The sequence below is a fragment of the Gymnoscopelus braueri genome (assembly GCF_963280865.1).
Source record: "Gymnoscopelus braueri genome assembly, chromosome: 4".
NCBI classification, from domain to species: Eukaryota; Metazoa; Chordata; class Actinopteri; order Myctophiformes; family Myctophidae; genus Gymnoscopelus; species Gymnoscopelus braueri.
In genome coordinates, this window is record NC_137605.1 from 44498933 (window position 1) to 44513625 (window position 14693).

The window sequence follows — 14693 nt, forward strand, 5'->3', positions numbered from 1 at the left end:
TGCGTGCGTGCGTGCGTGCGAGCCCCGCGTCTGCACATGTCAGAGTGATAACAAGCGGGTTCTCCCTCCTCGCCACCAGCCGGCCGGTCATCCATTAAATCTGAACCTGGACTCAAATACTTAACCCGTCAGGAGGTGCCAATAACGAGGAACCCATAGAAAATTACAGGGGGAATTTAAGTCTGCCGGCTAATGGCATTGGCACCGACACTTTGCCAATACACATTTAGCGGTGCGCTGGCCGCGGCCGGCCCCGGGGCGCGCGGGGGGGGGGGGGGGAGAGAGTGACACGTCTCTCTTGAGCCTGTCCAGCCGGGAGATTGGCCTGTCCGTCAGCGAGCACAGGCCTCCTGCCATTACCCATGAGCACCGACCAGAGCTCTTCTACTACGCTTTCCACAACACCCCCCCCCCTCCCCTCCCCTCACCCCACCCCCTCTCCTCTCTCCTTTAACACATTCAATCCGGGAACGACATCTGTGTCATTTTTAGATTTTTTAAGCTATAACCATTGTTTTATACTTTGGGCTATTCAAAAAATAGCAGATCTACAAGCTCATAGCGCGGCACCGAGTGCCGCGCTATGAGCTTGTAGATCTGCTATATTTTTTTCGAAGAATCGTGATAATTTTGGAAAATCTTTGAATATATATATATTTAAAGCGAACATTTGTAACTCAAAATCTTTGCTTCTGGTGGATCAAAAACATTTTTGAGACGGCGGGGTCGGCAGCCAAATACATCCATCATTTTGGGTGGTCCTTGACATGAAAAAAGTTTGAGAACCGCTGATATTATAAGCAACATACGTTTTTCAGAAACCTGTTAGGATTTAGAAGACATTTGTAGACTCTTTGCATTCTCGGATTGAACGGGTTAACCTTCTTTTTTCCATTTTTTTCTCCCTCTCTACCATCACCTCTTCTCTCATCTCTTCCCTCCCACACACACACACACACACACACACCCCCCTCCTTTGCCATCACTCAGCCTTCCACCTCTTCTCCATCCCCAACCCACCCACCCACCTCCTCCCCCTGTCCTCTCCCCCCGTAGCGGTGCTTCCATCTTCCATCCCCCTTGGGGTTGAGTGACCAGTTAGAGCGATTAGAGGGAACAAGAGGAGATGCGCTCCGGGGTCGTCGTCCTCCTCCTCTCTCGCTGTCTCCTCTCTCCCTGCCGCTCACTCACCTCTGCCTGACCAAGCGTGTGATCCTCTATAGGTTGACCTGGGTTAGGTTGACCCGTAGAAGACGAGGGGGGTGGGGGCTGGGGGGGTAGAATGGGGGGGGCAACTGGAAATGAAGATGGGGAGTAAGGAGTGGGGGGATGGCTTTGCACCCGATTTGCACCCAACACGATGGGGACACAATACTCATTGTCCACACAGAGTAATCTCTTCCATGTACGGATCTAAGATGGAGCTTCTACAGGCCTTGCAGCATTATCCTACGTGATTTAGCTTTGTCGGACAAGAACTACGGTTCAGACTTTGCTTCAGGATTGCTATGAGAGAGGGAGATGAAGGCCGTTGGACAGCGTTTGTTTAGCGGGGGCCGTTGATTCGGAGATGAACCCACCCCCCCCACCCCCCCTAATAATCTCCCACAATGTTGATGCCAGTTGAGTTGAAGAGCGTGTGACCGATGAGAATAGATTGTCAACTTAAAGGATTTACACTCTGCCCCATCTCCGGCTTCATTGTAATATCTTTCGTTTTCTTTTCTGGTTGTCTTCTTCAAAAGGGGAAGGGGTGACAACATGGAAAGGGTAAAAAAAAAATACAAAAAAGGGCAGCTGAAGGATTTCTGCCAAAACTGTAACATTAAATTTAAGCTGTGGGACGCGGCCGCACCAGCATTAGCTGGTTAAGTATCAGGCGGCAGAAAAAGGGGTAATGAATGTAAGAAGGGGGTAGACATATGAAATGTCATTAATGTTAATTCTAATCACTTTTTGGCTATTAAGCACAAATTAGCGGAGGCGATGTTAAATGTCATAGTCTGTCCTGGGATTCGTAGAAGAGAGGAGGAAGGGGGGGCCGGAGAATAGGTTCTCATTTACATACTAAAAGATCCAACTTTTAATTCTCACAAGAGCTTGATGGGAAAAAGGCAGCGGAGCGCCCGTAAACCGAACGCCAATGACACGCGGAATCGGGGGAAACACAAACGCTCTCTGGCGGCTGATTGTTCATTGTTCATGCTCAAGGTTATTTTACTTGAGCCTTGTGGAGAACGTCATTCCCCCCCTGAATAATTCCGCTCAGGCTCTTCTCCCACTCTCTGGCTTCAGGGTTCATGCTATTTAAGACCAATCATGTCAATGTGGAATATAATTAATCCTGCTTAAATGTATTGCATGACCAGAATGTATGTTAACAGTCCCCCCAACCAACCGCGATTCTGTCTTTGGATACCGACTAGGACTAGACGTTTGTGGTACAAAAATGCTGCGGAGATTGTCAAGCTCAGTAATTGCCTCGGAGGGAAAATATGAAAGTCAAGTTGACTCAAAATCATCCCAGCGTCGGTTTACAAGTGTGTGTGTGTACTCTGCAAGGGTCGAATACAGATACACGTCAACAACAAGCGAGCGGGTGAAACAATGGGTCCACTTCAGAAACAAGTTTAAACGTTTTAAAGGCCTGGAAAAACAAAACATGTAACGTGAATTCGTTGTGATGGTTCGGATTAACCTCGCCGCACCACGGACAGCAACCCTGGCATTGTTGAGTCCTACTAAACTCTAACCTGTGGTCTGTGTAAGCATCCTGGTTTTTTTTTCTTCTTCCGCTCTCTCTCTCTCTCTCTCTCTCTCTCTCTCTCTCTGTCTCTCTCTCTCTCGCTTCCCTCTGTGGCTGCACAGTGACTGTGTGAGTAAATAACATTTGATATGCATAAACAGACCCTTCCTATTCATTACTGTCAGAGCGTCGGAGTGCAGGAGGCGGAGGTCAGCATGTGAAGGTCCTCCTGAGGCAGCAAGAAGCGCCTGTGGTAGCTGTCACTCCTCTACCCGCCCCCACCACCACCACCACCACCACCACCCCCACCCCCCACACCTTCACTTTCCCTCCTTCCTTCCTCCTCCCCTCCTCCATCACTACCACCACCACCACCACCATACCACCACTCTTTTCCCTCTCCTCTTCTCTCCCCATCCCCCCCTCCCTCCCTCCCTCCCTCCACACTCCCCTATTAGCACAGGCTCCGGGTCATAACCTTTCCGTGGCATTTTCGCGATTCCGGAACCCTTTGATTAGTGCAATATTTACATATTTCACGGTGGAGAGGGCGTTCTCGTGTCGCAGACACTTTGAAGTGTTGTAAATGCGTTTGGCCTTTTGCTTTGGGAGAATGTGAAGGAGTATAGGGGGACCTGGAGGAGGTAGTAGTAGTTGTAGCAGTCGGCGGCATTCGAGAGAAGAACCCGCCAGGCTGGTGGTGTATGCGGCGGCCGTGTGTTTTTTTAAAGTATATTGACGGTATATACACCCCGCTCTCTCTCACCCCCCGGCCCCGCCTCCGTGCCCGAAACTGCCATCCTAGTGCCATTAAGCTGTTGTCCTCCTGAGGACTGCCGTTTAGCAGCCATTAGAGGAGAATACTGCTCCCTGGTGGCAGATACAGATCATGCCCTCTGACATGGACAGCAGCACTGTGAAGGGCTGCATGGCGAGGGGGAGGAGGGGAGAGAGAGAGAGAGAGAGAGAGAGAGAGAGAGAGAGAGAGAGAGAGAGAGAGAGAGAAAGAGAGAGAGAGAGAGAGAGAGAGAGAGAGAGAGAGAGAGAGAGAGAGAGAGAGAGAGAGAAAGAGAGAGAGAGAGAGAGAGAGAGAGAGAGAGGAGAGAGAGAGAGAGAGAGAGAGAGAGAGAGAAGGACTACAGGCATAGTGCTAGCATCTCACAGCAACTATAGAGATAGCTGGTGGACTGAGCTGATGCGAGGTTCAGTGCAGAATATTATTCTGTCATTCTATTCTCTTCAATGCAATGAATCAGTATATACACATATATATGCATAAAAAAAAGAAACGGTCTGCACCTGGGTGAAAACAATACATTGGAAAAATGAACAACAATAAAAAAAGTGCCGCCTTTCGTGGTCGTGGATAAACCCCCCGACAAAGGCTTGGAAGACAAGGTAGAAAAAGGTGGGGGGGGGGAGAGCGCAGCATTATATTCTCCAGCACACCTATCCATCAAAACCTGAGCCAGCCCTGACGTTCAGCAGCATTTTTTCCCTCTCACTCACTCACTCAGTCACTCACTCACTCTCTCTCTCTCTGTGGTGTGTGACAGAAAGAAGAGATGTCAGGGAACAGGTTCTCAGTGAGCTCAGGGCCGTCACGTCTCTGCGTTCCTGGGTGACTGATGAGAGGGAGAAGTGACGGGCAGCTGCAGTTCTTTTCGCAGCCCCGCAGGCCTGCCTGGCATTAACGTCATGTGCCATGTTCTCAGAGGGAGCCTGTCACTCAGCTGTCAGTGGGCGCAGACAGAGGGACAGACGGCATAGGCGCAGAACATGAAAGAGACTGGCAGAGTAGCGACGTACGGGTTCCCCAGGTGGGCTTCTGTAGTCGGAAGGGCGAGCCTTCCGCTCCCCCCCCCCATCCCCCCGCCCCGTCATAGCAGCGGCTTTGGCTTTCAGCTCGCGTGGCCACACACGGACATCAAGGCGGCGACACGCAGCAGCCACGGCCCCGGCATCAAAGTCAAAGCCTTCATAAAAGTGTCACGTATAACACGAGGGCTGTATAGCTTTGTGGACTCGCCCTGTTTTGGCCGCTTCGGAATGAATGATAATTCCTTTTGCAGGTATAGCTGAGGTTTTATGAGACACTGAGCCACAAATGTCCAGGGCCTCACTCACACAGTTAAAACAATCGTTTTGTCGCTGCCTTATGCCTTACGTGAGGCATAAGGCCGTTTCAATTAATTTCATATGGAAGTCACGTGGTTTGATAAGGCTGACTTGCGTTAGGGGAGGGGGGGTGAAGCCAGAGAGCCGTGAGGCACGCATTAAACAGCAAACCACGTGACTTCCATAGGGAATGAATTGAAACGGCCTTATGCCTCACGTAAGGCATAAGGCAGCCACAAAACACTTGTTTTAACTGTGTGAGCTAGACCTAGGACTTCTGCGTTTGTAGAGGCATAAACTCCTTTACCAAAAAGCAGTTTGTTAAAGTGCACTATAAGTATACTTCTTTTATACTAAAAATGAGACAGTATACTTTAAGTTGACTTTTTATATACTCAACAGATATATACTTAAAACTAGTATACTTAAGTATACTTGGCTTATACTGAGAAGTATAAAGAAAAGTCTAAGTATACTAATTATACTACCAAGTACTATAATTCTAAGGCTTATACTTATACTTCCTGAGACTAGTATACTGAAGTATACTTGGCTTATACTGAAAAGTATAAAGAAAAGTCTAAGGCTTATACTTATACTTAAGTATAACTACAAGTAAACTAGTAGTTTACTGAGGATATACTTGAAAGTGTTCTTCAATGAACTGTCTCACTCACTCTCTCTCTCTCTCTCTCTCTCTCTCTCTCTCTCTCTCTCTCTCTCTCTCTCTCTCTCTCTCTCTCTCTCTCTTCCCTGAATGCAAGATCTGTTTAGTGTTGCCTTTACACCTCATACATCCATACACTGCAGACATAACTGATTACTGACTTGCTCACACCTCTTACCAGTATGTTTTGATTATTGCAATTCTTTATTTAATTTAGAACAATAAATATAGTTTAAATGTTTGACTTGTGTGTGGACTCCCTTGTTTTGCCATGTGTTCCCTAGTACATGACACAAGTATATAAATAGTATACTTAAGTATAACTACAAGTAAACTAGTAGTGTACTGAGGATATACTTAAAAGTGTACTTATATGAACTACAAAGTGGCTTAGAAGTATATAACTAGTACACTAGCAGTATAGATGAGTGTACTTACAAGTATATAAATAGTATACTTAAGTATAACTACAAGTAAACTAGTAGTGTACTGAGGATATACTTAAAAGTGTACTTCAATGAACTAAAAAGCTAGAAAAAGACCCGCCCCCACCTGCCTCTGATTGGCCTACCGAACGTCCACTTCTGTGACACACGCGGAAACTTCCCGAGGTGAGGGCGGAAGCTGGTGCGCGCCCGAGATACAGGCGGCTCAGAGCCGGAGGAGGCATCTACATCTACCTTTATATGTCTATGCTCCCCCACCCCCCCCCTACTCCCCTACCTTCCTACTTCCTGGGCATGACCAGGAATAAGGTGAATAAGCCCAGCTACATGTGCTGAAAGGTGATGCTAGAGGAAAGGTCATATGGGCTCACCAAATTCTGTATGGTTCCTCCTGGAATCTTCCTACAACATTATGACATATTTTGAGAGAAAAGTTTATATTTTTGGTTCTAGAGGACAGGTCATGGAGTCACTCAAATAGTTAGGGTTCATCTTCCAGGGAGCACGAGTGCCCTCATCATGTTTCAGGGAAATCTTCCCATTATGTTTTAATATAACTTATGTACAAATGGTATAATTGTGGCCTTAATGGTGGCTCTAGAGAGGAAAGACCATCCCCACAATAAGTACGTGCCATGCCATCATCTGGGAAGCATAAAGCTGCACAGCATGATTCCATGGCAATCCAGCCAGTACTTTGTGAACTATCTTGTTTGGGAGTAAAATGTGTGCAAGTGGCCCAATGGTGGTGCTTGAAGGCAAAATATTTTCAGATGGGGTTCGGTGGCCAAATACATATAATTTTGGGTCGTCCTTGACATGAAAAAAAGTTTGCGATATATTGCAACATACGTTTAAAAAAAACTGTTCGAATTAGAATTTGTAGAATCCCCAGAAGCAAAGATTTGAGTTACAAATGTTCGCTTAAAAAATATACATATATTCAAAGATTTGCACAAATCTTCACAATTGCTTTTTCCAAAAATACATGACATAGCCATGCTTAGAGCAAAAAAAACACAGATGAGATGGAGTCAACAGATCCCATTTTGCGTGTCTTTATTGTGGACATGACATTACATGTTTTTGAAATGATGTACAAAAGTGTGTAACAGAACTGAGAATGGCTCAGACGAGGTAGAGCTTTCACATCGGCTTGCCGGCTTGAAAACTACACAGTATAAAAACGTCCAAAACAAAAACAAACCCAGAATAATAAATCAATTTCTTTTTTTTTAAACGAACACTCCTGTCTGCCCTCTTTCCTCTGATCATTTTGAAGTGATAATAAATACCAAATACATTTGGAATAATAATGTCTTCTAAAGGTAAATTAAACCATGAAATTCTTATAACAAATAAAAAGCAAACAGACACAAATAATACAACTTAAAAGAGGCTTCATAAAAACCCAAACAAAAGAGGAGATAACAACAGCAACCGGCCTCTCACTGGGAGGACATCCATGACTAGCTACAGACCAAATCCTACACTTTAAGCAAAGAGAAAGACAAAAAATTAAATAAAACACTCTTACATCTGTGTGATAATTAAGCACTGCCGCACCTAAATAGCGTCGTCAAACTTTTCCATGTGGGAAACATGACTAACAAGCTGTGGCGCACAAGCACATCACGTCCCAATCATATTCAAAACAAAAACAAAAAAATAATGATGTATGGAATCGTAATAATACACTGCAGAATCCAGAGTGTGAATTTAAAGGAGTAGTTCAACCAAAAACTTACTTATTTTCTATTAATTGCACACCCCATGAAGCCTTGAATTCATGGATTTTTTTTGTTTTTTGTCGCATTCCTAAGCCAATAATTTGATTACCGTCTCCTACCGGCTAATGTATCCTGTAGGAGACACAAAGGAGAGTCTTTTTGTCTCCTACCGGAAATACACACGGTCATGAAATTATTGGCTTAGGAATGCGACAAAAACAAAAAAAACTCCATGAATTCAAGGCTTCACGGGGTGTGTAATTGATAGAAAATAAGTAATTTTTGGGTGAACTATTCCTTTAACTCTGAGTTAAATTAAAGACACATTAAAGACGTTCAACTGGATTAACTGGCGCTGTTAATAAGACATTCACACTGAAAACCTTAGGCCTAATTTACTGTACTCTGTCACACGATTGAAAAAAATTGCAGTTCTACAAGCTCACAACTTGAGCTTGTAGATCTGCTATTTTCGGCACGGAAACACCATTGTACGACTTGAGTATAAATCAGGCTTTAAGCTAGAAATGGACAAAATGAGAAGAGAACAGCAGAGCGAGTGTTAAAGCGGGAAACCTAGTCTAAGTGCACTAGTAATGCCTTTTGGTATCTAACGCTGTATATAAAGGGTTTGGTAGGAGTGGAGTACAGATATACAGTTTATGTTACACACACTCTCGTTCCCGCTCAAATCTGTTCATAGTTTAATTCATTTTTTTCCTAAGTCACACTTCGGAGTACAAATTAATAATCGAGGAGTTAATCTTAAAGGGAAAATTCTGTACAATATTGGTATTAGTACTAGTACACACTACTCGGTAGGCTAGAGTAACCATTTCAAGTATTCTTTACTATCCCCCACCCACCCCCACCTTCGGTATACACACTTGTGTAAGGTATATTCAAGCACACGACACCGTATGCATAACCATAACATGACCCAGTGGTTCAGTAAACCATTTAATAATGTGTTTTTGTGTAAAAACTACGGAGGTCTCAAAATAGACGGGAAGTACAGTATCTCCGTTTGGCTCTATTTATCTTTATCATGACCCATTTCTTAACCGTTTCTGAATGTTTTTTTATAATCGACGCGTACAAAATATGCCTCCTGAATCCACAGTTCCCATGATGTCGCGGCACGCGGACCGGCAGCCTTGTTTTAGTTTAGTATGTACTTATCTTGTTCCCAACAACAGTCACTGGCGGGCAAGGCATTGACAATCTAGGAGGGCCCTTGTAAAAAAGGACCCACACACTAAAATCCCTCAAAATGATAGTATATATGGGAATGGCTATTGTTCCACACTTCATACTGTGTAGCCAAATATCTAAATCAGTAGAGCTCAACCTGTGGGTCGGGGCCGCCCAGGGGGGTCTCCACGTGATTTTTTTTGGGGGGTCCCCTGATGACAGTGAAGTGACAATTTCAAATAATATGAGGCAAAAATTGTGAAAAATAGCCGATCTACAAGCTCACAACGCCTCGTGACGCGAGACGTCGTGAGCTTGTAGATCTGCTATTTTCACATTATATCTGTGGAACTGCTTGTCAGGGTGGGGGAGGGTCCCCAGTTTAAATATGATTATTTTGGGGGGGTCACGGCCTGGAAAAGGTTGAGAACCACTGATCTAAATAAGCTTTCATTCCAGAGGAGGTAGCCTAATAGTAGAGAAAGGGAGGCTGGATTATACATAGAGGTTAATCGATCAACCTTTTCTTATGCAGAGATTTAGCAGAAAGCACACACTTCGTCGAGTGGACACATGCACCCACGTATGAACACGCATACGCACGCACAAGCTCTTTCTTTTCTCTCTCCCTTGCACGCACGTATGCACGCACACGCACACACGCGCACACACACACACCCTGCTAAGGCTGTAATAGGCTTCAAAACAACATCTCTATCTCCTGGATTCCCTGAAATCTCTTGAAGCCTGACCTCTGGTCCTCTTGGCTCTTACGTGTCTGTCTGTCTGTCTGTCTCTCTGTCTGCTCTCTCCTCCTCACTCTTATCCTCGCAGGAATCCTCTTGAAATCCTCACTAAAAGTCAACGAAGTGAAGCCGAACCACATCTGCCTGTTGGAAGCAGACTGTGTGCGTTTTGCCAAAACGCAGGTGCGATCTAAAACCCGACGCTGGTCGTAACTGAACGGTCAAACGCCACGCCTATGCTTGCTGAAAGCGCAGGCAGCGCCTTTTATCCGACATGTTTTCAAGTGACTCTGATAATTGGAGGGTGGGACGAGGTGTCTACGGAGGAGGACGCTCCCTCACGATCAGGAGTACGAGAAAAGCCATGAAAAAAAACCTGCGTCCTTTCATTCCCTTTTCCTCTTAAATGGACAATAATTGATTGAATAATTGACCGTTAAAACCACACGCTCATTTATATCAGCCATTAAAAACGCACACTCTTTTTAATGAGCACTAAAGCGAACACCCCCCCCCCCTCCTCGCCCCCACCGACTCCTCCCGCCTACATTATCTCTCTCTCTCCCCCGTTCTTCCTGCATTGGAACTTTTTTCCGTCTCTATCGCTCTTGCTCTGTTTTTCGTCTATCGCTCTTTCTCTTCCGTTTGCACTCTTTCAATACCTTTCTTTTCCCCCCCCCTCTCTCTCTCTCTCTCTCTCTCTCCCTTCTTTCTCATGGTCCGCCAGACAGCCTCAGACTACAGAGAACAAGCATCTACTGCAGCTACTCATGTTACACTGGCGGTGGAGCGGCGAGGAAAGAGCTTAACATGTGTGTGCGCACGCACACACACATGCACAGACGCGCACACACACACACACACACACACACACATGTCTTCATCTTCAGCTCTATTCAGTGAAGAGCTGAGAGTCCAGAGGAAGCGGCCTTCTCCTGTCAGAGTGTGCGTGCAAACAGGAGTAGCTCTTTCTGTCCCGTGTCATGGCGGTGCACGTCAGAGGACCCGCATCCTGTGAGCAGCGCACAAACTATTATTATTTAAAACACGGGATGAAGCAGGGGGCGGGGGGGGGGGGGGATTCGGGGATACATGGGGTCCTGCCATGCCGCGGTCCTCAAGATGAAAAACTAGCAAGAGTTCAACGTTTCACTTTTTTTTCTAAAAAATTTAAATAAAAATCCCATGTCTTCTTTTTGCTTAAAAACAAACATCCAAAGAATGGGAACCCTCGTCAAGGTCAAAGCTCATATCTGTAAAAGTCGACGGACCGTTAAAGGGTTTACTGGTGAAGCTTCTCACGTTAAGACCTGACAGTGGTGGTTGGGTGGTAGTTGAGTGGTGGTTGAGTGGTAGTTGGGTGGTAGTTGGGTGGTAGTTGGGTGGTAGTTGAGTGGTGGTTCAGTGAAGGTTCAGTGGTGTTGTTGTTGTTGTGCTGTGGAGTGGGGATCCTCGACTAAGCGACCCCACACATCGGCTCCGGAAGGGTCTAACTGTTGCTGCAGGTGTTCGGTGTGTTGTTGTGGCGGTTGTAGGTTCCAGTCCCCTTGCTCGGGGGCACACAGGGACAGCTCGGTGCTGTTCTCTGGGTACTGGTCGTTGTCAAAAGGCAAATGGTGGACGCTCTGGACGTGGGTCTTTAGGTTCCCTTTCTGAGAGGCTCGGTACGGGCAGAGGCGGCAGCAGAATGGTCTCTCCCCTGTGGGAAACAGAAAGGTTGAAAGGTCAGGCCAGGTGGTGGGTCGTGAGGTGACCTCACACACAGGGTGCGGCGGCATGCCGGAGAGAGAGAGAGAGAGAGGACAGGACTCTTCTCCTCCTTCGGAGAGAGAGGGAGGACATCAAGGGGACGGCAGACAAACACACTGATGATGCACAACCAGGGCTGAAACAGAACCAAACCCACAGACGACACAGGATGACAGTCAAGATACAGAGTCAAATCTTCAATGTTAATTCAATTCTGGACCCAAAGGGCCTTACCCCCTTATGCCTAAACTTATTAGCCATATTTGACTATTTTGAAAAACATTTGAAAATAGTTCAACTGGCTGATCTACATCGACACACATTGTGAGCTTGCAGATTGGCTATTTGAACGATTTTAAAATGTTTTTCAAGATAGTAAAAAAAAGGCAAAAAAGTTTAGGGATAAGGGGCAAGATAGGGTCCAAAATGTCCTGAGCAGACACTTAGGGAAGCGTCTATTTGGGACACTTAGGGGTCTATTTAGGTTCATTTCTAGTCAGAATTGAATTATTGAAGGGTTTTACTGCGTAGGACTACAAGGGAAGTTATGCAGGAGGATGTCAAGAGAAGGCATAACCACTTAAACCCTATATACCTAGTTGACCAGAGTCCCCCAGGGGTCAATACTAGGCCCCCTACTCCCCCCCCCCTCCTACAATAAATATCTTCATAAAAAATATCTACAAGCTTGAGCTACGAGCTTGTAGATCATGGGGCCCTTTAGGGTGAATGTGGTTAACATAGAGGATAGGATCGCAGAAGTTAACTTCTGCGATCCTATCCTCTGACCCAAATGAATGAACTACTGTATTTCTCTCCTTTTTCACTTCTTCCTGTGAGAGAGGGCTGCCATCTGGAACAAAAAGAGGAGGCCAACGCCTCCCTGTCCGACGATACTCAGCGCAGTCCTACTTCTCTCTCTCTCTCTCTCTCTCTCTCTCTCTCTCTCTCTCTCTCTCCCTTCCCTCAATCAGCCCAGCCACCCAGTGCCCCCGCGCACACCGCACACACATACACACACGGGCACACACACACACACACACACACACACACACACACACACACACACATACGGGCACACACACACACACACACACACACACACACACACACACTCAACACACACGCCGCGCTCTCTTCTAATTAGACTGACCTACAATGGCACAGACACCTCGACATAAATAAGCAACACACACCTGAACAAAACAAATGAGATTGCCATTTAATTGCACCTAATTATCATTTTGATAAATGGAAGAATATCAAAGTGGGAAAACAAATGACTCCCCGTGCCCCCGCCCCTCTCTTTCCCTGAAGAAGAAACAGCGAAATGTGGCTGTTATAATACATCATCACAACCACAACAGAGCGGACAGGGTGAGAGAGAGAGAGAGAGGGAGAGAGAGAGGGAGAGAGAGAGAGAGAGAAATAAAAACAGGAAGGCAAAAAAAAAGACATAATTAACCCATTTAGACCGGGAACGCATCTGTGTAACCACTTTAACCATTATTTTATACTTTGGCAAAAAAAATATATCTTTTTTTTTTTTTCATTCATTGAATATATTTTAAAGCGAAAAAAACTAAAATCTTTGCTTCTGGGAAGGGGTCCCTGGAACAACATATTTTGAGATGTGGGTCCGCAGCCAAATACATATCATTTTGGGGGTCCTTGACATGAAAAAGGTTTGAGAACCACTGATTTATAGCAACATACGTTTTTTTTCAAAAAACTGTCAGGATTTAGAAGAGATTTGTTGAATCCTCCAGAAGCAAAGATTTGAGTTAAAAATGTTCGCTTAAAAAATATATATATATATATATAAATAATAATACAAATAAATTACAAACATTTTCATGATATTTAAAAAAAATAGCAGATCTACAAGCTCATAGCGTGGCACTCGGTGTATATCTGCTATTTTTGAAAAGCCCAAAGAAATCTTAAACAAAATGACACAGATGCGTTCCCGGCCTTAATGGATTAATCACCGCAAATCTAAAAGCAGCCGGATAAGACGGGCGGGGTGAGACGTGAGAGGAAAGCAGCGCTGCACCTCTATGCCAGGCCGTCCTGCGAGGGAAAAGATCGCAGCAGCTAAGAGAAAGAACGGAGGAGGGGAGTGGGCAGGCGGGCGGGCGGGCAGGCGGGCAGGCACAAAGATGGGGAGGGGACGTGGTGCACTAAATTACACTAAAGGTTATCGTCACCGTAAAGCAGCACCAACACTACATCTAATTGGACCCCTACGCTGTTCCTGCTCCCATCATTCATAGCGAGTGGTAAATCTGAGTGCGTGCGCGCGCGCGTGTGTGTGTGCGTGTGTGTGCGTGTGTGTGTGTGTGTGTGTGTGTGCACGCGTGCGTGCATTTCGTGCATCTGCGTGTGATTAATCCATTTAGACCGGGAACGCATCTGTGTAATTTTTTTGATTTCTTTGGCTATTAAAAAATAGCAGATATACAAGCTCATAGCGCGGCACCGAGTGCCGCGCTACGAGCTTGTATATCAGTTCATATATAAAGTCATTTATAAAGTTTTAAAGCAAACATTTGTAACTCAAATCTTTGCTTCTGGGGGGTCCCTGGAACAAAATATTTTACAAATGGTTGCTTTAAAAAATATGTATATTCAAAGATTTGCAAACATTTTCGCGATTTTTCAAAAATAGCAGATCTACAAGCTCATAGCGCGGCACTCGGTGCCGCGCTATGAGCTTGTAGATCTGCTATTTTTGAACAGCCAAATAAATCTAAAAATGACACACACAGATGCGTTCCCGGTCTTAAAGCGTTAATTAAGATGGAAGTGCGCCGCGCTAGACCTGGCTCTCTCCGAATGTCAAAGCTAGAACAGATTTACTCCTCCCTCTCTCTCTATCTCTGCCTCAATGTCTCTCTCCCTCAGTCTCCCTTTGTCTCTGAAAACTCCCCCCCCCCCCTGATGCAGACAGAAAAGACATGTCGCTGGTTTATGGGAGCCCATTGCTCATAACCAAAGGGGGACACCTGAGGGAGAGCGCCGACGTCGACAGCAGCGGCGGCGGCGGCCATTTTGCTTGCTCTGTGAGTTAGGTACACTAAGGCTGACGGGGGGGTTGACGGAGGGCCTCGTTGTTGCGACCCTGCCGGCTCAAACTTAAAGGGATAGTTCACCCCGAAAATGACTTTTTTTTCTATCGATTACACACCCCATGGAGCCTTGAATTCATGGATATGTTTTAGTTTATGTCGCATTGCTAAGCCAATAATTTGATGACCGGCAGCGGTTCCGGTAGGAGACACAAAGAGTCTCCTT

General features: G+C 45.7%; 1 protein-coding gene across 2 annotated transcripts in view; it reads right to left on the minus strand.

Moving 5' to 3' along the window:
* Window positions 1-11147: 11147 nt before the first annotated feature.
* LOC308084638 (zinc finger protein 516-like) overlaps window positions 11148-14693 on the minus strand; it is a 67400-nt gene continuing 63854 nt past the window's right edge. For both annotated transcript variants that reach the window (XM_080427404.1, XM_080427405.1), the window contains exon 6: window positions 11148-11346. In XM_080427404.1, coding sequence (XP_080283530.1) covers window positions 11287-11346 — 60 coding nt within the window. In that variant the 3' untranslated portion in view covers window positions 11148-11286. The remainder of the gene's footprint in view (window positions 11347-14693) is intronic.